At 38.6% G+C, this 23,709-nt stretch overlaps 1 protein-coding gene across 11 annotated transcripts in view; it reads left to right on the top strand.

The window, feature by feature from the left end:
- Positions 1-23,709, top strand: part of CNTRL (centriolin) — an 87,476-nt gene that overhangs the window by 32,942 nt on the left and 30,825 nt on the right. For 9 of the 11 annotated variants that reach the window (XM_067743470.1, XM_067743467.1, XM_067743465.1 and 6 more), the window contains 12 exons: positions 489-683; positions 5,479-5,632; positions 6,837-7,057; positions 10,114-10,290; positions 13,392-13,526; positions 16,876-17,021; positions 17,629-17,836; positions 18,586-18,765; positions 20,337-20,516; positions 21,286-21,402; positions 21,696-21,840; positions 22,306-22,454. In XM_067743470.1, coding sequence (XP_067599571.1) covers positions 489-683; positions 5,479-5,632; positions 6,837-7,057; positions 10,114-10,290; positions 13,392-13,526; positions 16,876-17,021; positions 17,629-17,836; positions 18,586-18,765; positions 20,337-20,516; positions 21,286-21,402; positions 21,696-21,840; positions 22,306-22,454 — 2,007 coding nt within the window. Of the gene's footprint in view, positions 1-488; positions 684-3,352; positions 3,575-5,478; positions 5,633-6,836; positions 7,058-10,113; positions 10,291-13,391; positions 13,527-16,875; positions 17,022-17,628; positions 17,837-18,585; positions 18,766-20,336; positions 20,517-21,285; positions 21,403-21,695; positions 21,841-22,305; positions 22,455-23,709 lie in introns of those variants that run through there. The other 2 variants (XM_067743472.1, XM_067743473.1) reach the window with 2 other exon arrangements.

Raw genomic sequence — 23,709 nt, 5'->3', positions numbered from 1 at the left:
ATATAGATAAATTGGTAGAAGTAAATAATGTACATAATTTTTAAGTAAATGGATGCTTACAAAATGTGCTTGGAAAAAATAGTTATTTTAAATGAGTAAGTATAATATAGCCTAAATTTTTCATTACATTGTCAGTTGGCTTGATATTCTAATACAAGGGTAAGTGCTATATAAAGTCAGCTACCATTAATACTATGGTTATTATTAATAATAATTTATAAATTATTTATACTAATATGACAACTTCATTTCTACTGCTATTGTTTTCATAAGCTTTTATAAAATAAAATTTTCTTACATATAATAAGGATAAAAGTATAAGATATGAATGGAGTGCCTAGGTATCTCCTGCATTTTACTTTTATTATTAAAAAAAACCTGATAGAGCATGGAATACCTTTTTAAATTGTACTAGTTGTTTTCTGTAAATTTGTAAATCAGTGTTGCTGTCCTCTGTTAATTGTATGTTGGGGTGGGGGGGGAATTAGATTTCAGAAGCGGAGAAAGACTTTCTTTACAGGCAGTTGAGTGGTAGGATACAACTTCTAAATAAATTACGCCAAGAAGCTCTGGATCTAGAAATGCAGATGGAAAAGCAAAGAGGAGAAATTGCTGAAAAGCAGAAGGAGATCAAGGACCTGCAAATAGGTATTGATAGTCTGGATTCCAAAGACCCAAAACATGTAAGTAAATGAAGAGATCTTTGGCTTGTTCTATGGGGATGAGCATATCATTCTTTCTGGGTATTATGTCTCATCGTTTTTAGCCTCAGAGTCCTTTCTGAAAATCTTTTAGTTTGATGCACAAATCTGAGCAATACATATGTTTATATGTGTGTATATATAATATGAGTGTATGTATGTGTATTATATATATATACATATGTGTGTATATACATACACACACACACATATATATGAAGTGTGTGTGTGTGTTTAAAACAAAACAACCTAGGGCTTGATGGAGGTAGTAGCTTTCAGTAGAACAATTGATGAATGATATACATATTTTTTTTAAGTAATTGAATTTCATTATATTTCAAATCAAGAGTAACCTGCTCTAAGGTGCTCTCCAAACCTCTTACTCTTTCTCTCTCCTTGTTTTATTTTCTTCTTTCTTAACAGCAAGGTGGCAAGATGGGAGAGCTGAGGGGGTTCGGAGTCCTTTTTCTACCTCTTCTTTAATCCTTTATGCAAATATTCCACTAAAGCTATTTGTTGTTTCATATTGTTTTGTTTTGTCCTTAAAAAGAAAACATTTCTCTAGAGTATGTCTTCCTAAAATGTGGCCAGAGGTGGTCAGGTGGCTGGATGATGGAGTTAGGTTCTTGTCTCTTTCTGTCTCTACTGTGAAAAGTCTTACTAATGGTTTATATTTTAGCCAATATTTGTAAAATAGAAGTAAGAATATTTCCTGCATATTTTACTGGTATACTTTGAATAATAAGGTTATTTAAAAAAAAACTTTAAAATCTCTGGATTATGAGAAACCATAGAATTTAACATGGTAAAGACAATGCACTATAATTGCTTTATGTACTTGACAAGTTATTTAGTTATCCCTTTAAGCATTTTAGTAAAATATCATAGATATTTTTTGGAGGCCAGCTAATTTTGACAAAGGGTGACCATATCATCACAGACATAAGGTCTTTTATAACAAAAGCCTAAGACTTAGTATTAAAATTGAAACCAGGGCTTCTCTGGTGGCACAGTGGTTGAGAGTCCGCCTGCCGATGCAGGGGACCCGGGTTCGTGCCCTGGTCCGGGAAGATACCACATGCCGCGGAGCGGCTGGGCCCGTGAGCCATGGCCGCTGGGCCTGCACGTCCGGAGCCTGTGCTGCGCAATGGGAGAGGCCACAGCAGTGAGAGGCCTGCGTACCGCAAAAAAAAAAAAAATAAATAAAAAAGAAACCAAAAGTAGTCTTGATTATCTTGAAGAATTTTCATTACATGAAAAATTAGAGATTTTAAATAATATATAATGTGGTCTGTGATATCTTCCTGTATCATATTTATTTGTTCAGAAGTCTACCACCCCATGTAAGGCCCCTGAGGACAGGAACTGAATCCCCAGGGGCCAGTACTATGTTTATGAATGCTTGCATTAAGGAAAGTAGGGAAGAACTGGCCTATAGGCACTACCCAAAGCTCCTTTACTCCCTCTTGTAGTTCTGTGATCTATGAGTGTAATCAGAACCTAGATTGTCTGTTTGCTTTCAACTTAGGACTGTGATAGTCCTGGCATACCGGGAGTCTAATACACACTGGATATCTGTAAAGAATTACATATAGAAAGGAGTTAAATGAGAAGTAGGAAAGGCATCCAAGTTTTGAAGGTAGTCAAAATCAATCTGTAATAGTGGAGATGAAACATACAAGCCAGATTTTGAAGTTCCTTTTTGGTATTGTTAAAACTTGTGAAGGTTACTTCTTAGGGTTACAGTCTTAGTCTGAGCACCAGAGGATGTCTCTTTTTAATTTGTTCACCTGGAAGGAGCGTCTTTTTCTAATTTGCACAAAGTCACCTTAATGCCTAGTGTTAGGCACCCCATTTTAGGCTGCAAAATGTGAACATTTTAGCAAGAGGGAAAGAATCAAGAATGGTATTCTGCATATTTTTCTGCAGATTCAGGCTTTTATTTAACTTTTATTATCTAATCAGATGAAGTATCTTTCTGAATAGCAAATAGAATTTAAAGTAAAAGCTTGAGAGATTAGGAAACAGTAAATGACTGAGATATGATGGAAAACAAGTATGTTAAGTGCCAGTGACGTGTCTTGCATTGCACTTGGTTTTAGGCACATATGGTGTGGAACTTTATTTTATTACAGCATCCAAATGAGACTGGTGACTTTTTAAATTTGCATAAAATGAAAATATGATTTAGAAAGATTAAATGATTTCCCAAAGTACCCCCTTTTAGGAAGAGGCAGAGCCTCACAAAGGAGTTACAGGTCTAAAGAGATTAATTATTTTTAAAATTAGCTCAGAGCCAAGCCAAGTTTTCAACAGACATAAGCATTTAACTAGTTTTCAAAAGGAAAAGGTACTATATAAAAATCAAATCCCATTTTAGTTCTAGAAAACATTCGCAGAAGCAGAAATACCACAGGAGCAAACATAATAAAGGAAGATTTGTATCCCTGTTCCCTGTCTAGCAATGCTCTATGGGAGCAAACTGTATGCTAAAGGCAATTAATCTGTAGTAATCTGTTGCAAAGATTGTGCGTGATTGGCCTGTAGAAGCTTCCTGTGTTGTGATTTAAAGCACGGAGGGTGTGGCCTGCCTTCAGAGGCTGCTTGTGATTGGACGGGCTGGGCTGCCGCTCAATCTCTGCCAGGAACGTGGTTTGAAGCGCTGGGAGGTTAGAGGCTCAGAGGCGTTTACAAAATTGTGGCTGTCAGAGAGGGAAGTGCACATGAATTTTCAAGACAGCATTAGAAAGCGTTCCGCCCACAGTTCCTCTGTTCTCAACGTCTCAGTTTTAACAGGACAAATTCTAAATTAAGGTATGATCATTTTCTCTCTCTGTGTACAAAGGATTTAAAAAGGAGGAGGAGTGAGAGATGTAAGTTCCTGTTTTTACAGTACCTCTATTGTGAGCTCCATGGTAGTGAAAATCGCTGAATCTACTTTTGCTCCCATGTGTTTAATGCAGATCATTGGTGTATTGAACTAATTTTTTTGTCCTGCATGTAGAGATTTCAGTGGAAGTTTTAATGGTGAATTTTTAAGATTTATTGATACAGATATGAGTGTAGATCTTTTTGAAAATTCTTTCTTGAGCCATAAAAATCCTAAATTTACTTAGAATTTAAGGTTTTATCTGCAGTTATCTTCTCAGAAAGACTTCAGATGGGTATTTTGGGAGAGTAGGAGAAGAGTTTTGAACATCCATCACGTTTTACCAGTAGTAAAATAAAAACCTTCCAATCAAGCTGCCTCTCATTTATTCTTCAGAAATGAAGAGACTTTCTTTCTTGTCTTTGGAGGCAGCAGACTTGTAAAATTGAGAAATGTTCTTTTATAATCAAATTGTAGTCTTAGACTTGAGACGCATGGAGTTCGTTGTTCAGACTAATATAGTTCTTTCTCCTGGTAACTTTCTCTTGATTTATTATTGTTCTGTTCCTCTGATCCTGTGGGGGCAAACTAGAGCTGCGAGGGTGTGATGTGAGTGGGAGGGCACAGGTTCTCTGGGGAATTATTTTGTCTCCATATGAACAGTTGCTTAAGGAGACCTGGGCAAGTCATTTGATGGATCTGAGATTCAGTTTTCTCACATGTAAAAGGAAGAGTTAGACTAGGTCATCAGTTTTCAGTTTTTCCCCCAGCACACCTGAGAAATACAATCCAGTCCTTTCAGTTAACAGTAGCTCCCTAAAGCGATGACTGTCAGAGTGTGTGTGGGTGTGTGGAAGCTCTTTTCCACCAGGGGCATATGTAGTGGTTGCAGCTGTATGTAGTGGTTGCAGGGGTGTGCCTCCATAGGGCCCTCCATCTTGAGAATCACTGGGCTAAATGGTCTTCGAGGTCCCTCTCAACTCCCAGTTTATGGAACTTAAAAGCAAAATGTTTCTTTGTATAAGGAATTGAAAATAAACTCGTTGAGGACACGGGGAGGGGGAAGGGTAAGCTGGGACAAAGTGAGAGAGTGGAATGGACACTATATACACTACCAAATGTAAAATAGATAGCTAGTGGGAAGGAGCCGCATAGCACAGGGAGATCAGCTCGGTGCTTTGTGACCACCTAGAGGGGTGGGATAGGGAGGGTGGGAGGGAGATGCAAGAGGGAGGAGATATGGGAATATATGTATATGTATAGCTGATTCACTTTGTTATAAAGCAGAAACTAACACCATTGTAAAGCAATTATACTCCAATAATAAAGAAGTTAAAAAAAAAAGAAAATAAACTTGAATTCTAAGGAAGTATTTATTTCATGTCTGTATTTCCCCAAAAAAACCTTTTTAAAAATTATACTTAATGTTTTTTAATAAAAAGTTATTACTTGTCTATTATAAATTTTTTAGCTAAAAAAACTTATTAAAAATCTCTTGTAATCTTTCCACCCAGATGTAACCTTTGTTAACATTTTAGAATATAGCCTTTTCCTATGGATATATGTATATGTAATCAATTAACTTTTGGGAAACCTTTTGGAAAGATACATTTTAGTGCAGTGCAAAGAACACTGAAATTGGCTGCCTTACCTACTACCTGTTACCTGGGAAAAATCACTTAACCTTCCTGAGCCTCAGTTTGCTCATCTGTAAAATGGAGATGATTTCCACATCAAGTTATCATGAGGTTTAAATGAAAACTTCATGTGAAAACAACAGTGTCTGACACAAAACAGATGCAAATTGTTACAATTTCTTTTCCACTCTTCCCTAGAAATGTTATTAAGGGCTATTATTTTTATAAGAGTTTAAAGAATTAGGGATTTTATTTTTTTTTTTCAATTCAGTGCCATATGAAGGCTCAGAAGAGGGGTAAAGAACAACAGCTTGACATTATGAACAAGCAGTACAAACAACTTGAAAGTCGTTTGGATGAGATACTTTCTAGAATTGCTAAAGAAACTGAAGAGATTAAGGACCTTGAACAACAGCTTACTGAAGGTGAGAATTTAAGTATGATTTAAGGTAAATCAGATTCAGTGTTAATAAAAGACAAATAACAGGCATTAATCCAGATATTAGCTGAATATGCTTCAGCTGTTAGTACTAGTATTTGATAGGGAAATATTTGCAGAGTACTCAAAAATGTTTAATAAAATTAAAAATTTTTATTTTAGTTTTCTTGGGTTGATGTCCTAGTGAGTCAGGTCACTATGGCAAGAAATCCGTACATTATCATGATAAACTCTGGCATGTGATTGTCTTCTTCTAAGGCCTAAAATCTTTTCAGGAGCAAAGAGTCCGTTGATATCAGGCATTCGGTGTCTGGTTATAAGGAGACTGCAGAAAGAATTTTAGGATCTATTTTTGCAGTGCAAATTTCAATTGTGACATTGCTGGGAATTCCCAGGTGGTCCAGTGATTAGGACTCTTTTGCTTTTACTGCCATGGGCCCAGGTTCAATCCCTAGTTGGGGAACTAAGATCCCACAAGCTGCACAGTGTGGCCAAAAAAGAAAATTTTTTAAATAAATAATAAAAATAGATCTTCCACCCATTTAAAAAAATCATTTAAAAAAAATGTGACATTGCCATAATAGTGGAAGAGGAAGATAATAGACTGTAAGTGATGAGAGCCTTGGCTTGTGGTAAAAAGACCCCAGTCCTTGTTTTGCCATTATCAGCTGTGTTACCTGGGATAAATTATTTCTGTCACGATCATTAGTTTGGGGAAGATTAAATGAAATAGTGTTCATGAAGTGCCTGGACATAGTAAACCCAATATATGGTTTGTTTGTTTTTATAAGTCTTCAGGTTACAGGTTAATGCTGCTAGTCTGGGATTTGACTTGGTTTTGTTTTGTGTGTCTAGCAGCAAGAACTGTTTTGTTGCACACTTTTCGTTATTTTATTTGGAAATCACTACTTTAAACTTTTTATAGCATGTATTAAGCATTTCATAAGCAATGCCAATGAATATACTATTTTTATTGTGTACCTGCTTAATACTCCTGTACCATGGATAATAGGGGGGAAAGCTATTACTATATCTTGAAAATGAAATCTAAGATAGTAGGAAATAATTGAAAGCTTAAAATGTCATTCTTAGCTAGTAACAATAGCTAAGGAGACTAAATGCAGTAATTATGTATCTTGAAAGCATTTTCTTATATATATTATCGTCTTCCCTTTCTTCGTCTTGCTTAGGCCAGATAGCAGCAAATGAAGCCCTGAAGAAGGACTTAGAAGGTGTCATCAGTGGGTTGCAAGAATACCTGGGGACTGTCAAAGGCCAGGCTACTCAGGCCCAGAATGAGTGCAGAAGGCTACAGGATGAGAAAGAGACATTGCTGCAGAGATTGACTGAGGTCAAGCAGGAAAGGGACCAACTGGAAATAGTTGCCTTAGATGCAGAAAATATGAGGAAGGTATGATTTGTTTCTTCTTGTCTGTTTTCCTTACCTTCAGAAGTGGATGATGTCCAAGTTAAGTTAGTTAAGGAAGTTAGTTAAGGAAGTTAGCCACAGTGCAATTATAAGTGGCAAAAGTGTTAGGGGCTATTTAGTGTTTTGGGGTTTTTTTTCCCTTTAGTTGTGACACACTTGGAAGCATTATTTTTCCCTTACTAAGAAAAGGAAGATTATTTTAGCTGAATTGCTATCCCTGAAAAGTATTGTGATCAAATAACTCTAAAGAATAAGAAATTATAGCTATTACAAATACGGTATTAGATGTTCATATTTTGTTATTTGTGTAGCAAAATTAAGCATAACATAATTTTTCTTATTCTTGTTGCTGTTACTTCATAATTGTAGTATTATTTTACAGATAACAAAACAGACACAGCATTGTAAATTATACCCTTCCATGCTTGATTTGTTGACATTCATTTGGAGATTTCACTTGCTCTGTTTTAGTTGTTTGGTAAACTTTACATTGCAGGAGAACCCAGATTCCCAAACCTCATCCTCAGTAGGGCTGGCTTTGGAAATTTGAATTAATTTGTTTTAATGTTATGAAATTTATCAGACATATAAGAATATCAAAAATATTTAACACTATGTACTCACAGCTTAAAAACTAAAACATACAGATATATTTGAAACCCTCTGTGTACCCCTCCCAGAGGTAGCAAAATCCTGAATATGGTTATCATTTCCCTCTATCTCTCTTCTTTTATTATATGTGTATCCATCTATAAACAATACGTATTATAGTTTTGCATAATTTTAGGATTTATATAAAAAGTACATAATGTATTCTTTGGCTACTTCCTTTCTTCCTTCATGTTTATGTTTTTGAGAATTATGCAAGTTGATACATGTAGCTCTATTTTTATTGATGTATATAGCATCCCATTGTATGTGCCTACCACAAATTTATTGCTTATTCATTCTCCTCTTGGGGGATATTGAGGTGGTTTCCATTCTTTTGCTATTACAATATTGAGAGTGACATTCTTACACACATCCTGAGCATGGGGACTGTGTTCACAGTGGAACTGTGAGTCAGAGTGTATGTGCCTTCTCAGCTTCACTAGATATTGTCAAATTACTGTCCATAGTGATTTTGTGAATTTCTGTTCCCCCCAGCAGTGTGAAGGGCTACCATTACACCACATCCTTGACATCACCTTAATGTTATCTAACTTTTATTTTGTAAGCCTTAATTTTGAAATAATTTCAAGCTTACAGGAGAGTTGCAAGAATAGCTCACTATACCTTCCATTCAGAGTCACCAATTTATTTTGCCACATTTGCTTTCTGTCTCATATAAAATTTTACATGATTTTATATACATTGTTATATAAATTTTTTTCTTAATCATTTTAGAATTAGCGGTAGACATCATGCTCTTTAGCTTCTAAATATTTCAGTATGTTTCCTGAGAACAAGGACATTTTCTAAGATAAACAGAATAAAGATCAAATTCAGGAAATTTAACATTTTGTCAGACTTAGTGTTTGCCAATGTGCTGAGTTTGAAATGATGTCTTTTTTATGAAAATTTTTACATTTACAGGAAAGTTGAAAGAATAATTCATTGAGCATCTATGTGCTCTCTTAGATTCAACAAATATTTTTCTATATCTTTTTTTTTTGCTGGGTCATTTGAAAATTGCAGATATTATGACATCATCCCTTCAGTACATATCTCTTAAAAATGAGGACATTTTCCTACATCAGTGCAATACCATTATTATACCTAGGAAAATTAACAGCAATTCCCTAATATTATCTAATATCTGAGCCATATTCACATTTTCCCAATTGTGCCAAGAATGTCTTTCATGGTGCGCGCACGCGCGCGCGCGTGTGTGTGTAGAATCCAGCTGGTAGTTCTGTAGCATGTCCCATGTTCTGGATTTATCTGATTGTTTCCTCATGGTTTGTTTAACTTGTTTCTCTATGCTCTGTGCAAAATTGTGTCTTGTTTTAACTGCATTTTCACTTGATTACTGGAGATGTTAAGTACTTTTCATCTGTTTATTTGCCATTCAGTTTTTCTCTTCAGTGAAATCCCTATTCATATTCTTTGCCCATTTTTTCTATTGGATTGTCTGTTTCTTAATGATTTGTAGGAACTTTTTATATATTCTGGATATTAATCCTCTGTTGGTTATAAGTAGTGTCTGCATTTTGGACAAGCAACCCATATGATTCAGATGCCAGGTGGTCTTTTGATCCCTTACTGAGAAACTCTTCTATAGAAGTTCTTATCACAGGATTCTCCTCTTTAATCAGAATAGTTTAATTCTTCAAGATTCCAAATAAACAGGTGAAAGCTATAATGTGTAATCATAAAAAAATAGGCTAAAATGAATCAGAACTGTGGTATGCTAATCAACAGGTACTTATATTCTTGTTAACACTCGTTTAAGCTTCTCTCTCATCCTTAATATTAGAGAGTGCTAGTCCCATTTTGTTCTTCTGATAAGTGAACATACTGTGGTTTAACAGGAAGAGTGTGGGCTTTGGAGTCAGAAATCTCAGTTCATATGCTGACTCTGTCCTTTTTTTAGCTGCACAGCTCTGTGCTGTTTACTTAGATCTTCATTCTCCATTTCCTCATCTATAAAACGGGGATAATACTTTACCTTACACAGTTACTGTGAGGATGTAATTAAATAATGAATGTGAAAACATTTATTCCAGTGTCTGAAGGAAAATAGGCCTTAAATTTTATCCTCCTCTCTTCTTTCTTCTTACGAATACATAAGACTCATTTAAAGTATCACACAACTGGTTACTTTGGAAAACATGTTGTAGCTTACTGATTTTTCTTATTACATTTAGTCAGTGTTTTTGTTTTCCAGCCTGGATTCACACAGCCTGCAGCTTTATCGTATTGCCATTGAATACTCTGTGCCTGGCCAGCACTGGCTGGCCAGCATTTACTTTAAGTGCTCACGTTACTTATAATGACTTGCAGATGCTTAAGCAGCACACTGAGGGTTCTGTACTTAAAACACTGAATCCTTGCAGGAGCTTGCAGAGCTAGAAAGCGCCCTTCAGGAGCAGCATGAGGTGAATGCATCCCTGCAGCAGACCCAAGGAGATCTCAGTGCCTACGAGGCTGAGCTAGAGGCTCAGTTAAAAATAAAGGATGCCGAAGCCAACCAGCTCAAAGAAGAGTTGGAAAAACTAACAAGGCTCAGCCAGGTAAGTAAGAGCACAAAGCCATCTAGGCTGGGCCTTAACATAACAACTTTCCTTTAATTTAATCGAAGATTAAACACTTTTTAATATAATGTATGTGGAGTGATGGGAAGAGCACAGTTTTGGAGTCAGACATTCTGAGCTTAAATATGACCCATGTGTGAACATGGGCAACTCACTTCATGGCTCTGAGCCTCTGACAAATGCCTCATCATCTGTAAAGCGGGTTATGGTGAGGGTAAGTGAGACAATGGGCCTGAAAGCACCTAGCAGTTGGTAATCAATAAATTCTAGTTGTTCTTTCTCAAAACAGCTTTAAGAGACCTCTTTTAAGTTGATATTAAATTTTACTTTGCTACTTCCTGTTCTGGTTGGATGAAATACCCACTAGTTTAATTATATTTGAAAATTAGTGAAATATTTATTCATCCAATAAATACTTATCGATTGGCCATTAAGGGCCAGGTGCCATGGATGCTGTAGGGAGTAGCACAGACATGGTTATGTCCTTGTGAAGCTGACAGTCTGGTAGGTGAAACAGGTGTCGGACAAAGAAAACGATAGGGTTCTGTGCTAGGGGGGTGGTGGTCAGGGAAGACTGCCCTATGGAAATGGTGTTTCAGCCGAGACTTCAAGGGGAACTAGGATTTGGCTGTGCAGAGGGAGCAGAGGTGAAAGGGTAGAGGTAAGGGATGTGTTCTAGGCAGAGAGGCAAGGAGAGAGAGCTTAATGCATTTGAAGTGCTGAAAGTATGCCTCCAATATGCCAGGAGCGAGAAGAGGAGTAGGGAATGAGAGTGAGAGATAAGGGCAGAGAGGAAGACAGAGGCCAGTTATAATATATTCTTGATCACATTAAAATACAGTTTTGTTTAGCTATTAGCCAAATGGGTTGCATCTTCCTCCAGGAAGCCCACCCTCACCTTCTGTTATGCCTGCTGAAAATCTGGATTCGGGACTCTACTTTGATTTTCCTTTAACCTGTGCTCAGTCAAAGCATTTTAGCTTGTGTATGAAATCATCTGTTTAGATTGTCTGTCTCTCCTGCTAGACTCAGAGCACAGTGAATGCCCAGATTGTAGATGCCTGTTTCAGTGCCTGGCACATGAGGAGGGTCAATAGGTTCTAACTGGATGAAAGTTAAATAAAATAAGATAGTTCGAAACAGGCACATGAAAAGACGCTCAACATCGCTAATTATTAGAGAAATGCAAATCAAAACTACAATGAGGTACCACTTCACACTGGTCAGAATGGCCATCATCTACAAATAATAAATGCTGGAGAGGGTGTGGAGAAAAGGAAACCCTCCTACACTGTTGGGGGAATGTAGATTGGTGCAGTCACTATGGAGAAGTGGAGGTTCCTTAAAAAACTAAAAATAGAGTTACTGTATCATCCAGCAATCCCACTCCTGGGCATATATCTGGAAAAGATGAAAACTAATTCGAAAAGATACATGGACCCCAGTGTTCATAGCAGCACTATTTACAATAGCCAAGACATGGGAGCAACCTAAATGTCCATCGACATATGTATGGATAAAGATGTGGTATTTATACACAATGGAATATTACTCAGCTGTAAAAAAAAAAATGAAATAGTGCCATTTGCAGCAACATAGATGGGCCCAGAGATTATCATACTAAGTGAAGTAAATCAGACAGAGAAAGACGACTATCATATGATATCACTTATATGTGGAATCTAAAAAAATGATACAAATGAACTTATTTACAAAACAGAAATAGACTCACAGACATAGAAAACAAACTTATGGTTACCAAAGGGGAAAGGGGGGAGGAGGGATAAATTGGGAATTTGGGATTAACATATACACACTACTGTATATAAAATAGGGAAACAACAAGGACCTACTATATAGCACAGGGAACTATATGCAATATCTTGTATTGATAATAACCTATAATGGAAAAGAATCTGAAAAAGAATAGATATATATTTGTATAACTGAATCACTTTGCTGTATACTGAAACATTGTAAATCAACTATAATTTAAAATTAATTAATCATTAAAAAAAATAAGATAGTTTGAATCCCAGGAATTCATGTAAAATGGCATTCATATGATTAGAAAAGGATATAAAAATAGGCTTATTATAATAATTGTAATTACTTTGTGTTCCTTTACTTACTAGATACCAAATGATATCAAATGACCATTTGCCAGTTGTCAGTGTTATATTTCTTAAGAGTACCAAGCTTTATAAAACTATAGTTGACCTGATCAGAGTGTGGAAAACAAGAGGTTGGGAAGGAAACAATTAAAATAACAGTAAATACATATTTTTAAATAATAGTAAATACAATTTCTGGATAGCATCTTCTTTGAAATAAATTTTCAAAAGTTTTTAAGCAAGCCCTTACTGGCTTAAAATCCATTGTCTTTTGTACTTCCATTGTCCTTTATTTTTTTTTCTTATAAGTCTTGACAAAAATATTACAGCAGCCTGGCCTTTTCACAAATTCATATGGTATTGAAAGGGACATTCCTTTCCTTGCATCAGGACTACCAAGATTGGTCTTCAAACCACACATCGAGATTGTGGAGCATAACAGATCTTCTCTCTCTGCTTTACAGATCTATGATTGGTACCCTTTAGTTATATGAAATCACTTGTGATGCTTGTTAAATGCAGATTCCTGGGACTTGCCCTAGAAATTCTGCCCATCAAGTCTGAGAGGGAGTCCAGGCATCTGTATTTTTAACAGGTGCAGCAAGTGATTTTGATGCAGGTATTTGAGGACCACAGTGTGAGAAATATTGGTCTAAGGGAAAAGAGAGCAGTAACTGTTGAGTCACTCACAGAGCTTTTAAAGGCTCACTCCTGGAGATTCTGAATTGGTGTATCTGGGCTGAGCTGATTCTGATGCTTGCTCTTCCTTATGTATTAATAGTTTAAGGAGGCATGTGAAAAACTTACCTTGGGCTTTTAAACTTGGGGGTACAAATGTAAAACTGAGTTGTTATAAAACCAAAGCTCCCAAGGGATTGCATGTGTATGTAAATTTATTTATGCCTTATTAGATCATAAATTATTGCTATTTTACTTTTTTTGTATCATCGCTTCCTATGGCAATAGTTAGAACAATCAGCTGTTCAAACAGAACTTGAGAAAGAAAAGCAAGCCCTCAAGAACGCACTCGGAAAAGCCCAGCTCTCAGAAGAAAAGGAACAAGAAAATAGTGAGCTCCGCACCCAACTTAAACAGCTGCAGGTAGAGACTTATTGGCTCCCAATACATTCTTATATGGGACACCCAAAGATGTTGCCATCTTTATATCAGACACTTCACAACCTGCTCTTACATGTAGTAAGCTACTTGAGTTATTAGAAAAAAGGACTTCTGGATGGGATAGTACCATAGCCTCTGTTGCGATTATTTTAAGATTACTAATATGCATATCCTTTGTGTTGTTACTATGGTGCTAAGAGATAGAGGCAGTGTCGATAGTAAACAGAGAACACTAGGTAAACCCATGGAGGACAGCAGTACCTTGCATTTCCGCTAGAAGCGGCTTTGTCACCAGACTGAGCTAAAATTAGCAGATTGATGCATTCTTCTTCCACTGAAATATCTTTGTAATTATCCAGGAATTTAACTAGAATGAGTTGCAGTAGAACTTCTTAATTGTAAAGTTTTCAGTCTCCTTCTCAGAAGGAGTGTCATTAAAAATGCAGTCATTTTACATTTTTGAGAGTTTTCTTTGGCAGACTATTTTTATAGCTATTGTCACAATAATCTGCCCGACAAACTGCCCGAGAAGCAAGTGGACAGGATTTTCCAGGTAATTAAACGCTCTCAAAGAGGACATACGTCTGAACAAACAAGTACCTGGATCAACACGCAGGTTTCCAGATCTGTGAGGTCAGGGGTCACTTAGCTGACGTAGGTGGCAGCTGTTATACTTCACCACAAATCAAGGGGCAGAGTTATTGTGGTTTGGGGGAAGCTCCAAATATTCATCTAGGGGGATTTGTGACAAATAAGACTAAACTCACCCAAATTCTCTCTCTCTTCTTCCAATGCCTTGAATATTTTTTTCTCAAAGTTTAAGAAAATCTAGTTACCTAGAATTTAATTTTTACTGCTATCATTTCAGCTTCTGAAGTAAATATCATAAAAGATATACATGTTTTCCATTCTTGTGTGTGTTGTGTGTGTGTATTGGGTGTTCACTGGATTATTATTTTTTATTTTTACCTTGGAAATTTTCAAATAATCACAGAATCGGAGAGGAGATAGCCTTATGCCCTTTCGTTTACTCAGCTTAAAGAATTGTCAACATTCTGCTGTTCTTATTTCAATTAATCCACATTTTTTTTTTTTTGCTGGAATATTTTAAAGAAAATCTCATACATCTTTATTTCAACCATAAATACTTCAGTACACATCTATTAAAGAACAGGACTTCAGGGGTCTCTCTCCAAGGTAGAAATTGAGGTCAGCTTTCCAGAATGCTGGTCCATGCTGTAAGACTCTCTTAGTTGGAACTAGGTCCTTTGGTTACTTGGCCTACTGACCTCCTGATGCGGAGTACAAGTTAAACTCACTCTACATTTATCTTTGTCAGAAATCATTTAGTTGCAGTGAACCAAAACCTACTAACACTAGCTCAAGGAAGGAGACAGGCAGCTTGCTGGTGACCAGAGCTGCTCTGATAACCTTCCAGGGCCTGTGTGGCTCTCATTTCTCCTCTGTCTCCCTGGGCATTGCATTTGGCCCAGCATCAACCCCAGCCCCAAGCTGACATAACCTTACAGGTCTAGCTCTCATACAGACTTGCTGGACTGGATCTTGGTTCATATTTTGGAGAGGGAGAGAACTTGTTTTCTGGCTAGTCAGTGGATTGGCTGTCCTTGGGTCAGATCACCTGTGGCCAGGATTAGAAAGTAGTGCAAATATGGTGGACAGGCACGTTCATTGCAATGCTAATTCTCCAACTTAGTTAACAGTGTTAAAAAAAAAAACCAAAAAACCTAATGTTATACCAAGTTTTAAGAAAATCAATTAAGTAGAATATAGGTATTCAGGGGAATATAGTTAATAGTTTAGGACATAGAACTATTTTTCTGTACAATTTAGGGAAATTTTAGCAGTTTCTTTTTACTTGAAAGAGGTACTGTCTGGATTTAATTCTGGGGTCTAGTTATGTTCATTAGTTTCTTAGTGAAAATATCCTAGCATATAACAAATACTCCCATAGAGAATTGTAAGCTATTAGAGAACTTCAGTATTAGATGTTCCACTTTTCAGTTGATTGGCAGATAAAGCTGAGTATTATGGGAAGGTGTTTTTTGTTTTTTCTAAGTTTGAATTATGTATATTCTGAAGCATATTCAAAAATAGAATACTAAAATGAATCCTTATGTATATATCACTCATCTTCAACAGTTTCAACACATGGACTACCTTACTTCATCTATAACACATGGCCAGTCTTATTTCATCTATAATACCCTCCACACCTCACCCCTCACACTTGTTCACACACTGAATTATTTTGAAGTAAATCCAAAACATCTGATTTTATCTGTAAATACTGTACTATTGTATGTATCTCTAAAAAATAAGGCTTTAAAAAAGAAGCATAGGGTAGTTCCCTGGTGGCCTAGTGGTTATTAGGATTCCGAGCTTTCACTGCTATGGCCCGGCTTCAATCTCTGGTCGGAACTGTGATCCCGCAAGCTACGCAGCATGGCCAGAAAAAAAAAAGAGGCATAAACATGGATACTATCATTACACCTTAAAATTACAATAACTCCTGGGCTTCCCTGGTGGCGCAGTGGTTGAGAGTCCGCCTGCCGATGCAGGGGACACAGGTTCGTGCCCCAGTCCGGGAAGATCCCACATACTGCAGAGCGGCTGGGCCTGTGAGCCATGGCCGCTGAGCCTGCGCGTCCGGAGCCTGTGCTCCGCAACGGGAGAGGCCACAACACTGAGAGGCCCGCGTACCACAAAAAAAAAAAAAAAAATTACAATAACTCCCTAATATCGTCAAATACCTTAAGTATACAAAATGTTCAAATTATAAATTTTTTAGAAGTGTTATGTTGGAATCAGAATCCAAATAAGGTGCACACATTGCATTTGGATGACTTGACTCTTGTCTCCTGTAATCTATAGTTTTGCTCCTTTTTTTTCTCTTTGTTACATACTAAAGAAAACCAGGTCTTTGTCCTGTAGAGTTTCCCATAGTCTAGATTTTGGTGGTTGCATCCCCATGGCATTGATTAACATGTTCTTATGTCACATATGGAGGCTTATTTAGATTCAAGTTATTTACTCTTTGGCAAGAAGACAGTCTTAGGTAGTGTTCATACGTACTTTTTTGCATCACGTCAGGACACATCGTAATGCCTGTTTGTGTCTTTTGTGACTTGGGATTAATCAAAAGATTCAGATATTGTCGGCCATAGTGCAAAGGGTTTTTAAAAAATTGGTAAAGGGAGTTGACTGGAACTGTTATATGGTAAATAACATGGGCTGTGTGTGTGTGTATTTGGGTGTATTTTTTATTTTGTTTTGGTAATTTTTACCCCTCTCCATTTTACCCCCTCCACAGGATGACAATAACCTGTTAAAACAGCAACTTAAAGATTTCCAGAATCACCTTAACCATGTAGTTGATGGTTTGATTCGTCCAGAAGAAGTGGCAGCTCGTGTAGATGAGCTAAGGAGAAAACTGAAATCAGGAGCTGGGGAGATGAGGTAATGGAAACTCGAGACCTCCAGGTAGAGAGTGGGCTGAGTTGTGAATGTGGGGTTCAATGATGAAATCACCTTTCCAACTACTGTTAATGGCTGAGTTCTTTTGTAAGGTTTCCCTTTTCCCTTATCATATTACCATGATTGAGACACAGATTGCTTAATTCAAGTGTCTGTCATTGATTTTTTTGATCTTTTGTACTTTTTGGTATTATTTAATTTAAAAAACACAAAGGTTTTACGAGTAACTCATTCTTGAAAGCTTACTGCAGATGGTCAGGAAGTAGAGTCACATTATGCATTTTAAATAGAAAACAAATATCGAAAGAAAACTGAGGCTAATTTGAATATATGAAATGGACATTTATTCTTTGAACACACATTGTTAGCCTGACAGGAGCCTGTGCTTTCAGAGTGGCAACAGTCATTTAATAAAACAATGATCTGCACTCAGGAGGTGCACAGTAATTTGCTACGGATTGACACCAGTCCCATTCCTCACAACTCTTTTTACTTCTGCACTAATTTTACCGGCATGTTTGCACCCAGCATCCAGCATCAAAAATAAAATGTCACACTTATACCATCTTTTTTTTCCCCCCCTTACCAGAATCCATAGTCCTTCAGATGTCTTAGGGAAAAGTCTCGCTGATTTGCAGAAACAGTTCAGTGAAATCCTTACACGTTCCCAGTGGGAAAAAGAGGAAGCTCAAGTGAGAGAGAGAAAACTCCAAGAAGAAGTGGCTCTGCATCAGGAGAAGCTGGCCAGCGGACAAGAAGAGTTCAGGCAGACCTGTGAGAGAGCCCTTGAAGCAAGAGTAAGAGAAGGGCAAGAGGCAGCTAGAGGGAAGTGTTCAGAAAACATTCATATTTTTCAGCAAATTACAGTGCTTCCTTTCTCATGTAAATACAGTGTAGGGAATTCCCGGGTGGTCCAGTGGTTAAGATTCCTTGCTTTCACTGCCCAGGGCCAGGATTCGATCCCTGATGGGGAACTAAGATCCCACAAGCTGCGTGGCACAGCCAAAAAAAAAAAAAAAAGAAAGAAAGAAAGAAAATAGTGTCTGTTATGTAGATTATACCTTAATAAAGGTATACCTTTATAAGGTATACCTTTATTAAGGTATAATTAATAAAGGTATAATTTTTTTAAATACAGTGTAATTGTTGTTAGTTTCACTCCTAATAAGTCAAACTAGGTGTGACTAAAATTCAACTCTAAATGTGGTTACTGATGTCAAAGTCAGGCTTCTTTGTGACACTGTGTTTTCCTTGTTTTGGAAGCAAGTGAGAGATGTTTCTTAACGTGCAAGTGGATAATACAACATCGCTAGAGTGTAGTATAGTGCCAGAATCTGAGTTTTTGATGTAATTATTTTCATGATGAGGCAAACATTAAAATGGATCCTAGAGAGCAGTTGTGATAAAGCCACATCCGCAGTAACTCATTAGCACAGTATTTCATTTTACTCTTTAGTAAAATGAAACATAATCCTCTAGAAGGTTTTTGTTTTGCTCAAAACATACTTTGCTTAAAAATCATCTTTGAAACTTGATTTCTTCACAGATTAATTTTGACAAGAGGCAACACAAAGCAAGAATTCAGCAATTAGAGAATGAAATTCACTATTTACAAGAAAATCTAAAAAGTATGGAGGAAATCCAAGGCCTTACAGATCTCCAACTTCAGGAAGCTGATGAAGAGAAGGAGAGAATTCTGGCCCAACTCCAAGAGTTAGAGAAGAAGGTGGGCAAGACTAGGAAAGAGACATATGAGTCCCCACTGCCAGGGTCCTGCACCCAGCAATGGGGCAGCTGAGAGGGGTGTGATCCACGGTCACCTCTGGCTGCATTGCTGGCCCAGAGGTGGACCTGACCTAGAGAGACCTAGATGCATGTCATCGAATCAAGAGCCTGAGACAAGGGTGCCATGCTAGATGGAAGCAAGAGAATTGGGATGTAAGGAGTGACTTGAGAGTCAGTGAGGTGGGGCTTAAATGCTATTGGGATGAGTCATGCTGACAGGTTCTCAACCTTCTTGATAATCCCAGTGCATTACCCCCACCTTTTCTGTGTGTTAGGCTTTCCTGTCTTTACTTTCTTCCTTGTGCAACTTAAATTCCATGGTCTCCCACTCTCGCTGTTTTTTGCAAGTATCCTCAAATCCCTTGCTCTTTTCGCCTATCTTCTATGACAGAACTGCAGCCATCTGCTTTCTGTAGCCCTGCACCCATGGCTAAGTATTCCTGAAGAAAAAGTCACCCATCCAGGCATAGCAGTAACACTATAAATGTTTGCCACTCCCTTGCTGCACTGTTTCATACCTTCTCATGTCTCACACCTACCCTCTCCCTTCTCCCAGCCCCAGTGAATGAGTTGCTTCATGCTTCACTGAGAACCCATCAGTTCCCAAGTATTATTGAGTCTGCCTCCACAATCTCTCTGGAATATTTGCACTTTGTCCTTCTCCAGTGCCACCACCCTCATCCAGCCATCATCTCACTTCTGGACAACTGCTGTGGCCACCTGACAGTCCCCCACTTCCACTCATGACCTGCTCCACAGAGCAGCCAACACGCTCTTCCAAAAACATGAATAGGCTCTTGTCAGCCCCTCCCCGTCTCCCCTTCTCTCCAGCAGCTTCTGTTGTCTTTAGGGTAAAGACAAAAATTCTTCAGCCTCTGAGCCCTTGCATGATTCACCTCTGTTGAGCTCTCTCCTTTTCTTACCGTGCTGCTTCTTTCAGTTCCTGACTCTTCCCAAGCTCTGTCTTCCCTCCTGGCCGTTCCTTCTCCTGGACCATGTCCCTCCACCGTTCTTCTTCCGGAAAGCCCTCCCCCTACCAATCTAGGTCTCCCCTGCTGGCCTCTCACATAGTACCTTGTTCTGTCCCTTGATAGCAGTGAGCACAGTGTTAGTTACACATTTGTCTGAGTGTTTGTTTAATACATGTCTCTCATAAGCTCCTTGAGGGCAGCAGCCAAGTCTGTTTTGTTTACCACCATATGCCCAGTGCCTGACTCCGTGATCACAAGGGGCGGGCCCATTGCTTGGTGATGGTGCCAAGAAATGTTTCTACAACAAATGAATGGATTATGATCACGAAGATTCTTGACTAAGTATACTGATTTCATTCTAAGTTATCATACAGCTTTGAGATGTTGTTATTTATTTATTCACTCAGGAGCACCTGCTGAGTACCAGGTATGGTTCTAGGCATGGGGTGTGTGAACAGAGTCCCTGCCCTCATGGGGCTTTTGTCTTAATTCATTGCTACCAAATGATTCATCTCTTTAATTAGTGTTTCTTTTATTTTAGAAGAAACTTGAAGATGCCAAATCTCAGGCACAGTTTCTTGGTTTAGATAAAGAACTGAAGAAACTAAAGAAAGCCGTGGCCGCCTCTGATAAGCTGGCCACAGCTGAGCTCACCACTGCCAAAGACCAGCTCAAGTCCCTTCATGGAACCGTTATGAAAATTAACCAGGAGCGCGCAGAGGTGAGTCCCCACGTACAGAACAAGTTTCCAGCAGGGCTGCCCCTGTCAGAAAACATAGCAACTTGTATTATTGATCTCTTGTTATAGACTTTGGCTCTTTTATAAACCACCATAAAGTTGTCTGTTCCTCTTCAGACCTGAAGATTATATTTCCCCCGTCACAACCCTGCTATGGGTCCTGTACTCTATTGAGTCCCAAAGGAGACATCAAATGAAATATACTATCCTAATCTCAAAGTGTAGGGGTCTCTGCTTAGGGAGGCACCTGTCAATACACATCTGAACAGAGGTCTTCAAGACTTGCTGTATAACCCTTCTGAACCTCAACTTTTTGTCCTTGTCATCTCGTGCAGTCTGATGACAATATGTCACTTCACAGGGTTATTATGACTCCTGACTGAGATAAGTCTGTTATAGTCTTTATAAGATGCAAATGCTTATGAGATTAAGACAGTAAATCATAGGAGGGAAAATCTAACCATGGGGGTCCACAGAGACACCAGTCATGGAAGACTGTAGAACAGAGAAGAAAAAATTAGTCCTTGCTCTTTCTGATGCAGAACCCTGCCCACTTGGCCCCCAGAGAGTGCCAGAGTGAGCTGCCAAATCATAGGAACAGCACAGATAAGCTGGGACTTGGCACTACGTGTGCATAGAGTAGCCAGGCGGGCGATCTGATGAAAGCAGAAGACTCATTCAGAGGAAGAAAGAAATAAAGAGGGCAGCCTGCAATAGCAGTGGTGCCTTTCTCACACCTCTGTCCCTGTAGGAGCTGCAGGAAACAGAGAGGTTCAGCAGAAAGGCAGCTCAAGCCGCCAGGGATCTGACCCGAGCAGAAGCGGAGATTGAACTCCTGCAGAATCTCCTCAGGGATAAAGAGGAGCAGGTCAGTGCTGGTGCCCCCATGAGACCGCCTCCTTACTGGGTACTTATCAGTTCCTAAAAGATTGAATTAGTGTAGGCGACATCTCAAAGAATTTTGAGGTGCAGCCAATAGCCAATCGGTACTTGATTCTCTGCCGTGTGCCAGACATTGCATGGTTTAAATGTAAGGAGTAATGCAGTTCCTCGTTAGTAAAGTGTAAGTACAAAATTATAGAATTAGAATCTTACTGCAAGGAGACATGCATCTGGGAAAGAATATTCATTGGCAACTTTGTATATGTGATTTTTTAATAGTTTCGAATTGAGATGGAGAAAGTTGAGGTAGGCACCAGAGGAGCAAACTCACAGGTGCTAGAAATCGAAAAACTGAATGAGACCATGGAGAGACAAAGGAAAGAGATCGCAAGACTGCGGAATTTACTAGACCTCACTGGGGCTGGTAAGGTATTGGGCTTTGATTTTGGTAGTGGTTTTGTAGTTCTAAAATTAAATCATCGTGTTTGTTTTTTACCTTTAGCAAATTTATTTAACGGTTACAGACTAATTCCATGCTCGATTTATAGAGCTGTGATAATTAGCTTAATAAATAAAGCACTTTTTTAAATGTAAGTAAGTGCAGTATCAAGGGACTTGATTACAAAGAGAGATTTATGTTTGTATTTTCAAAAGAAATACTGTTTACAAATCTGTTCTTTCTCTGGCTCACTTTATAAGTGAACAGCAGTAGGATATGTCTATCCTCTTTAAGTGTCAACAAAAATTTATTACCAAAGGACAGGCTGAACGGCAGCTTTGAGGAACTGATAAAAGTCATTGGCTCTCGTGGAATCACTTTTGTATTTTGAGAGAGAGAGGAAGTAGATGATTTCATACCCAACTTCACAGAATGGCTTTCCTTTTACAGATAACAGAGGAGGCTTTGAAAATGTTTTGGAAGAAATTGCTGAACTCCGACGTGAAGTTTCTTATCAGAATGATTACATCAGCAGCATGGCAGATCCTTTCAAAAGACGAGGCTATTGGTACTTTATGCCACCACCATCATCATCAAAAGTAGGAAGTCTGTGGTGCTGGGAATATATACTAAATTTTCTTTAAGAAAGTGTGACTGTGTTGCCTTCCCTAAATCTGTGATCAGGTCTCAAGAACAACATATCTAGGCTAAGCCATGCATTGAGGTTCTTAAGTACTTTGTGCTGTGTGAGATGGAAATGGGGCATTCCCAAGGAATGTGGCAGTTGCCCACTCATGCTCAGGTGGTATGTGTGGGATCCCTGAACAAGGATCCTATAAGGGTAGATAAAGTGACTTGAGCCCAGAGAGCCTTTTGAAAATGGCAGTAGAATTATAGAGTCTCAGACAGAAAAGTAGCACCCGGATTGCATTTCCTTTTAACACATTCATTCAGTACTTAGGTCTAGGTCAAGTACAAGGCTTTGGTGGGGAACCATGATGAATCATATAGCTCCTGCTCTCAAAGAGCTCATGGGCTGGTGGGGAAGACAAGCACACCAATGTAATTACAAAACAGTGACACGCATGTGACAACAGACTGGACTTCCGTGCCCCAGTTGCAGAGAAATGTTAAAGATTTATCTCATGGGGATGTTTAGGGAAGAAGGCTTCACAAACAGGAGCTTGAAGTCAGCACTTAGCAACCCTCAAAGGACGGGCTTTCAGGAGGGAGGGAACAGCTTGTGAGGAAAAGGAGAGTTGGCTTAGCCCCTTGTGGGGCTGGAGGGCTGGATGGGAACAATGAAAGGTGAAACAGGAAACATAGATTGGGGTCATGCTTTTTTTAAAAAAAAAAAAAGGGCCTCAAAATCCCTTGCACTTAATTATGTAGGCCTTGGGAAACTGCAGTTGAGTGTGCTATGATCAGAGCTGTAGTTTAGGAAGAATAATCAGGCGGAGTGTGGAGGCTAGACTTGTAGTGGGTGAACTCTGTGTGGGGCTGTTTGAACTTGTTCGGGTGAAGGATGGAAGAAGCCAGAGCCAGAGCAGTGGAGCTAGAGCAGAGATGGACTGAGGGGTGTTCAGGGAGCAAAATGTCAGGGCTTGCAGCCTGAATGTGGGAAGGAAGGAGAGGACTGTAAGTGGCTCTTATCCAAAGCAGAGGGGCTGGGCAACATCCTGCTAGAATCAGCTGACAACAGCAGTCAGGAGAAGCAGCTCCCACATGCTAGGATCCCCAGGTCGTTCAGACTTAATCAGAACCCCGAAAAGCAGAATCTGAAATCCTCCTCCCAGAAATCTAAAGGAAGCCAGACATCCGTGTCACAGCCAGGGCTGCAGGTGGAAGCAGTGT

The sequence above is a fragment of the Pseudorca crassidens genome, chromosome 7, assembly GCF_039906515.1.
Source record: "Pseudorca crassidens isolate mPseCra1 chromosome 7, mPseCra1.hap1, whole genome shotgun sequence".
NCBI classification, from domain to species: domain Eukaryota; kingdom Metazoa; phylum Chordata; class Mammalia; order Artiodactyla; family Delphinidae; genus Pseudorca; species Pseudorca crassidens.
The sequence above is the reverse complement of the archived record's forward strand: the minus strand, read 5'-3'. Positions and strand labels throughout refer to the sequence as shown.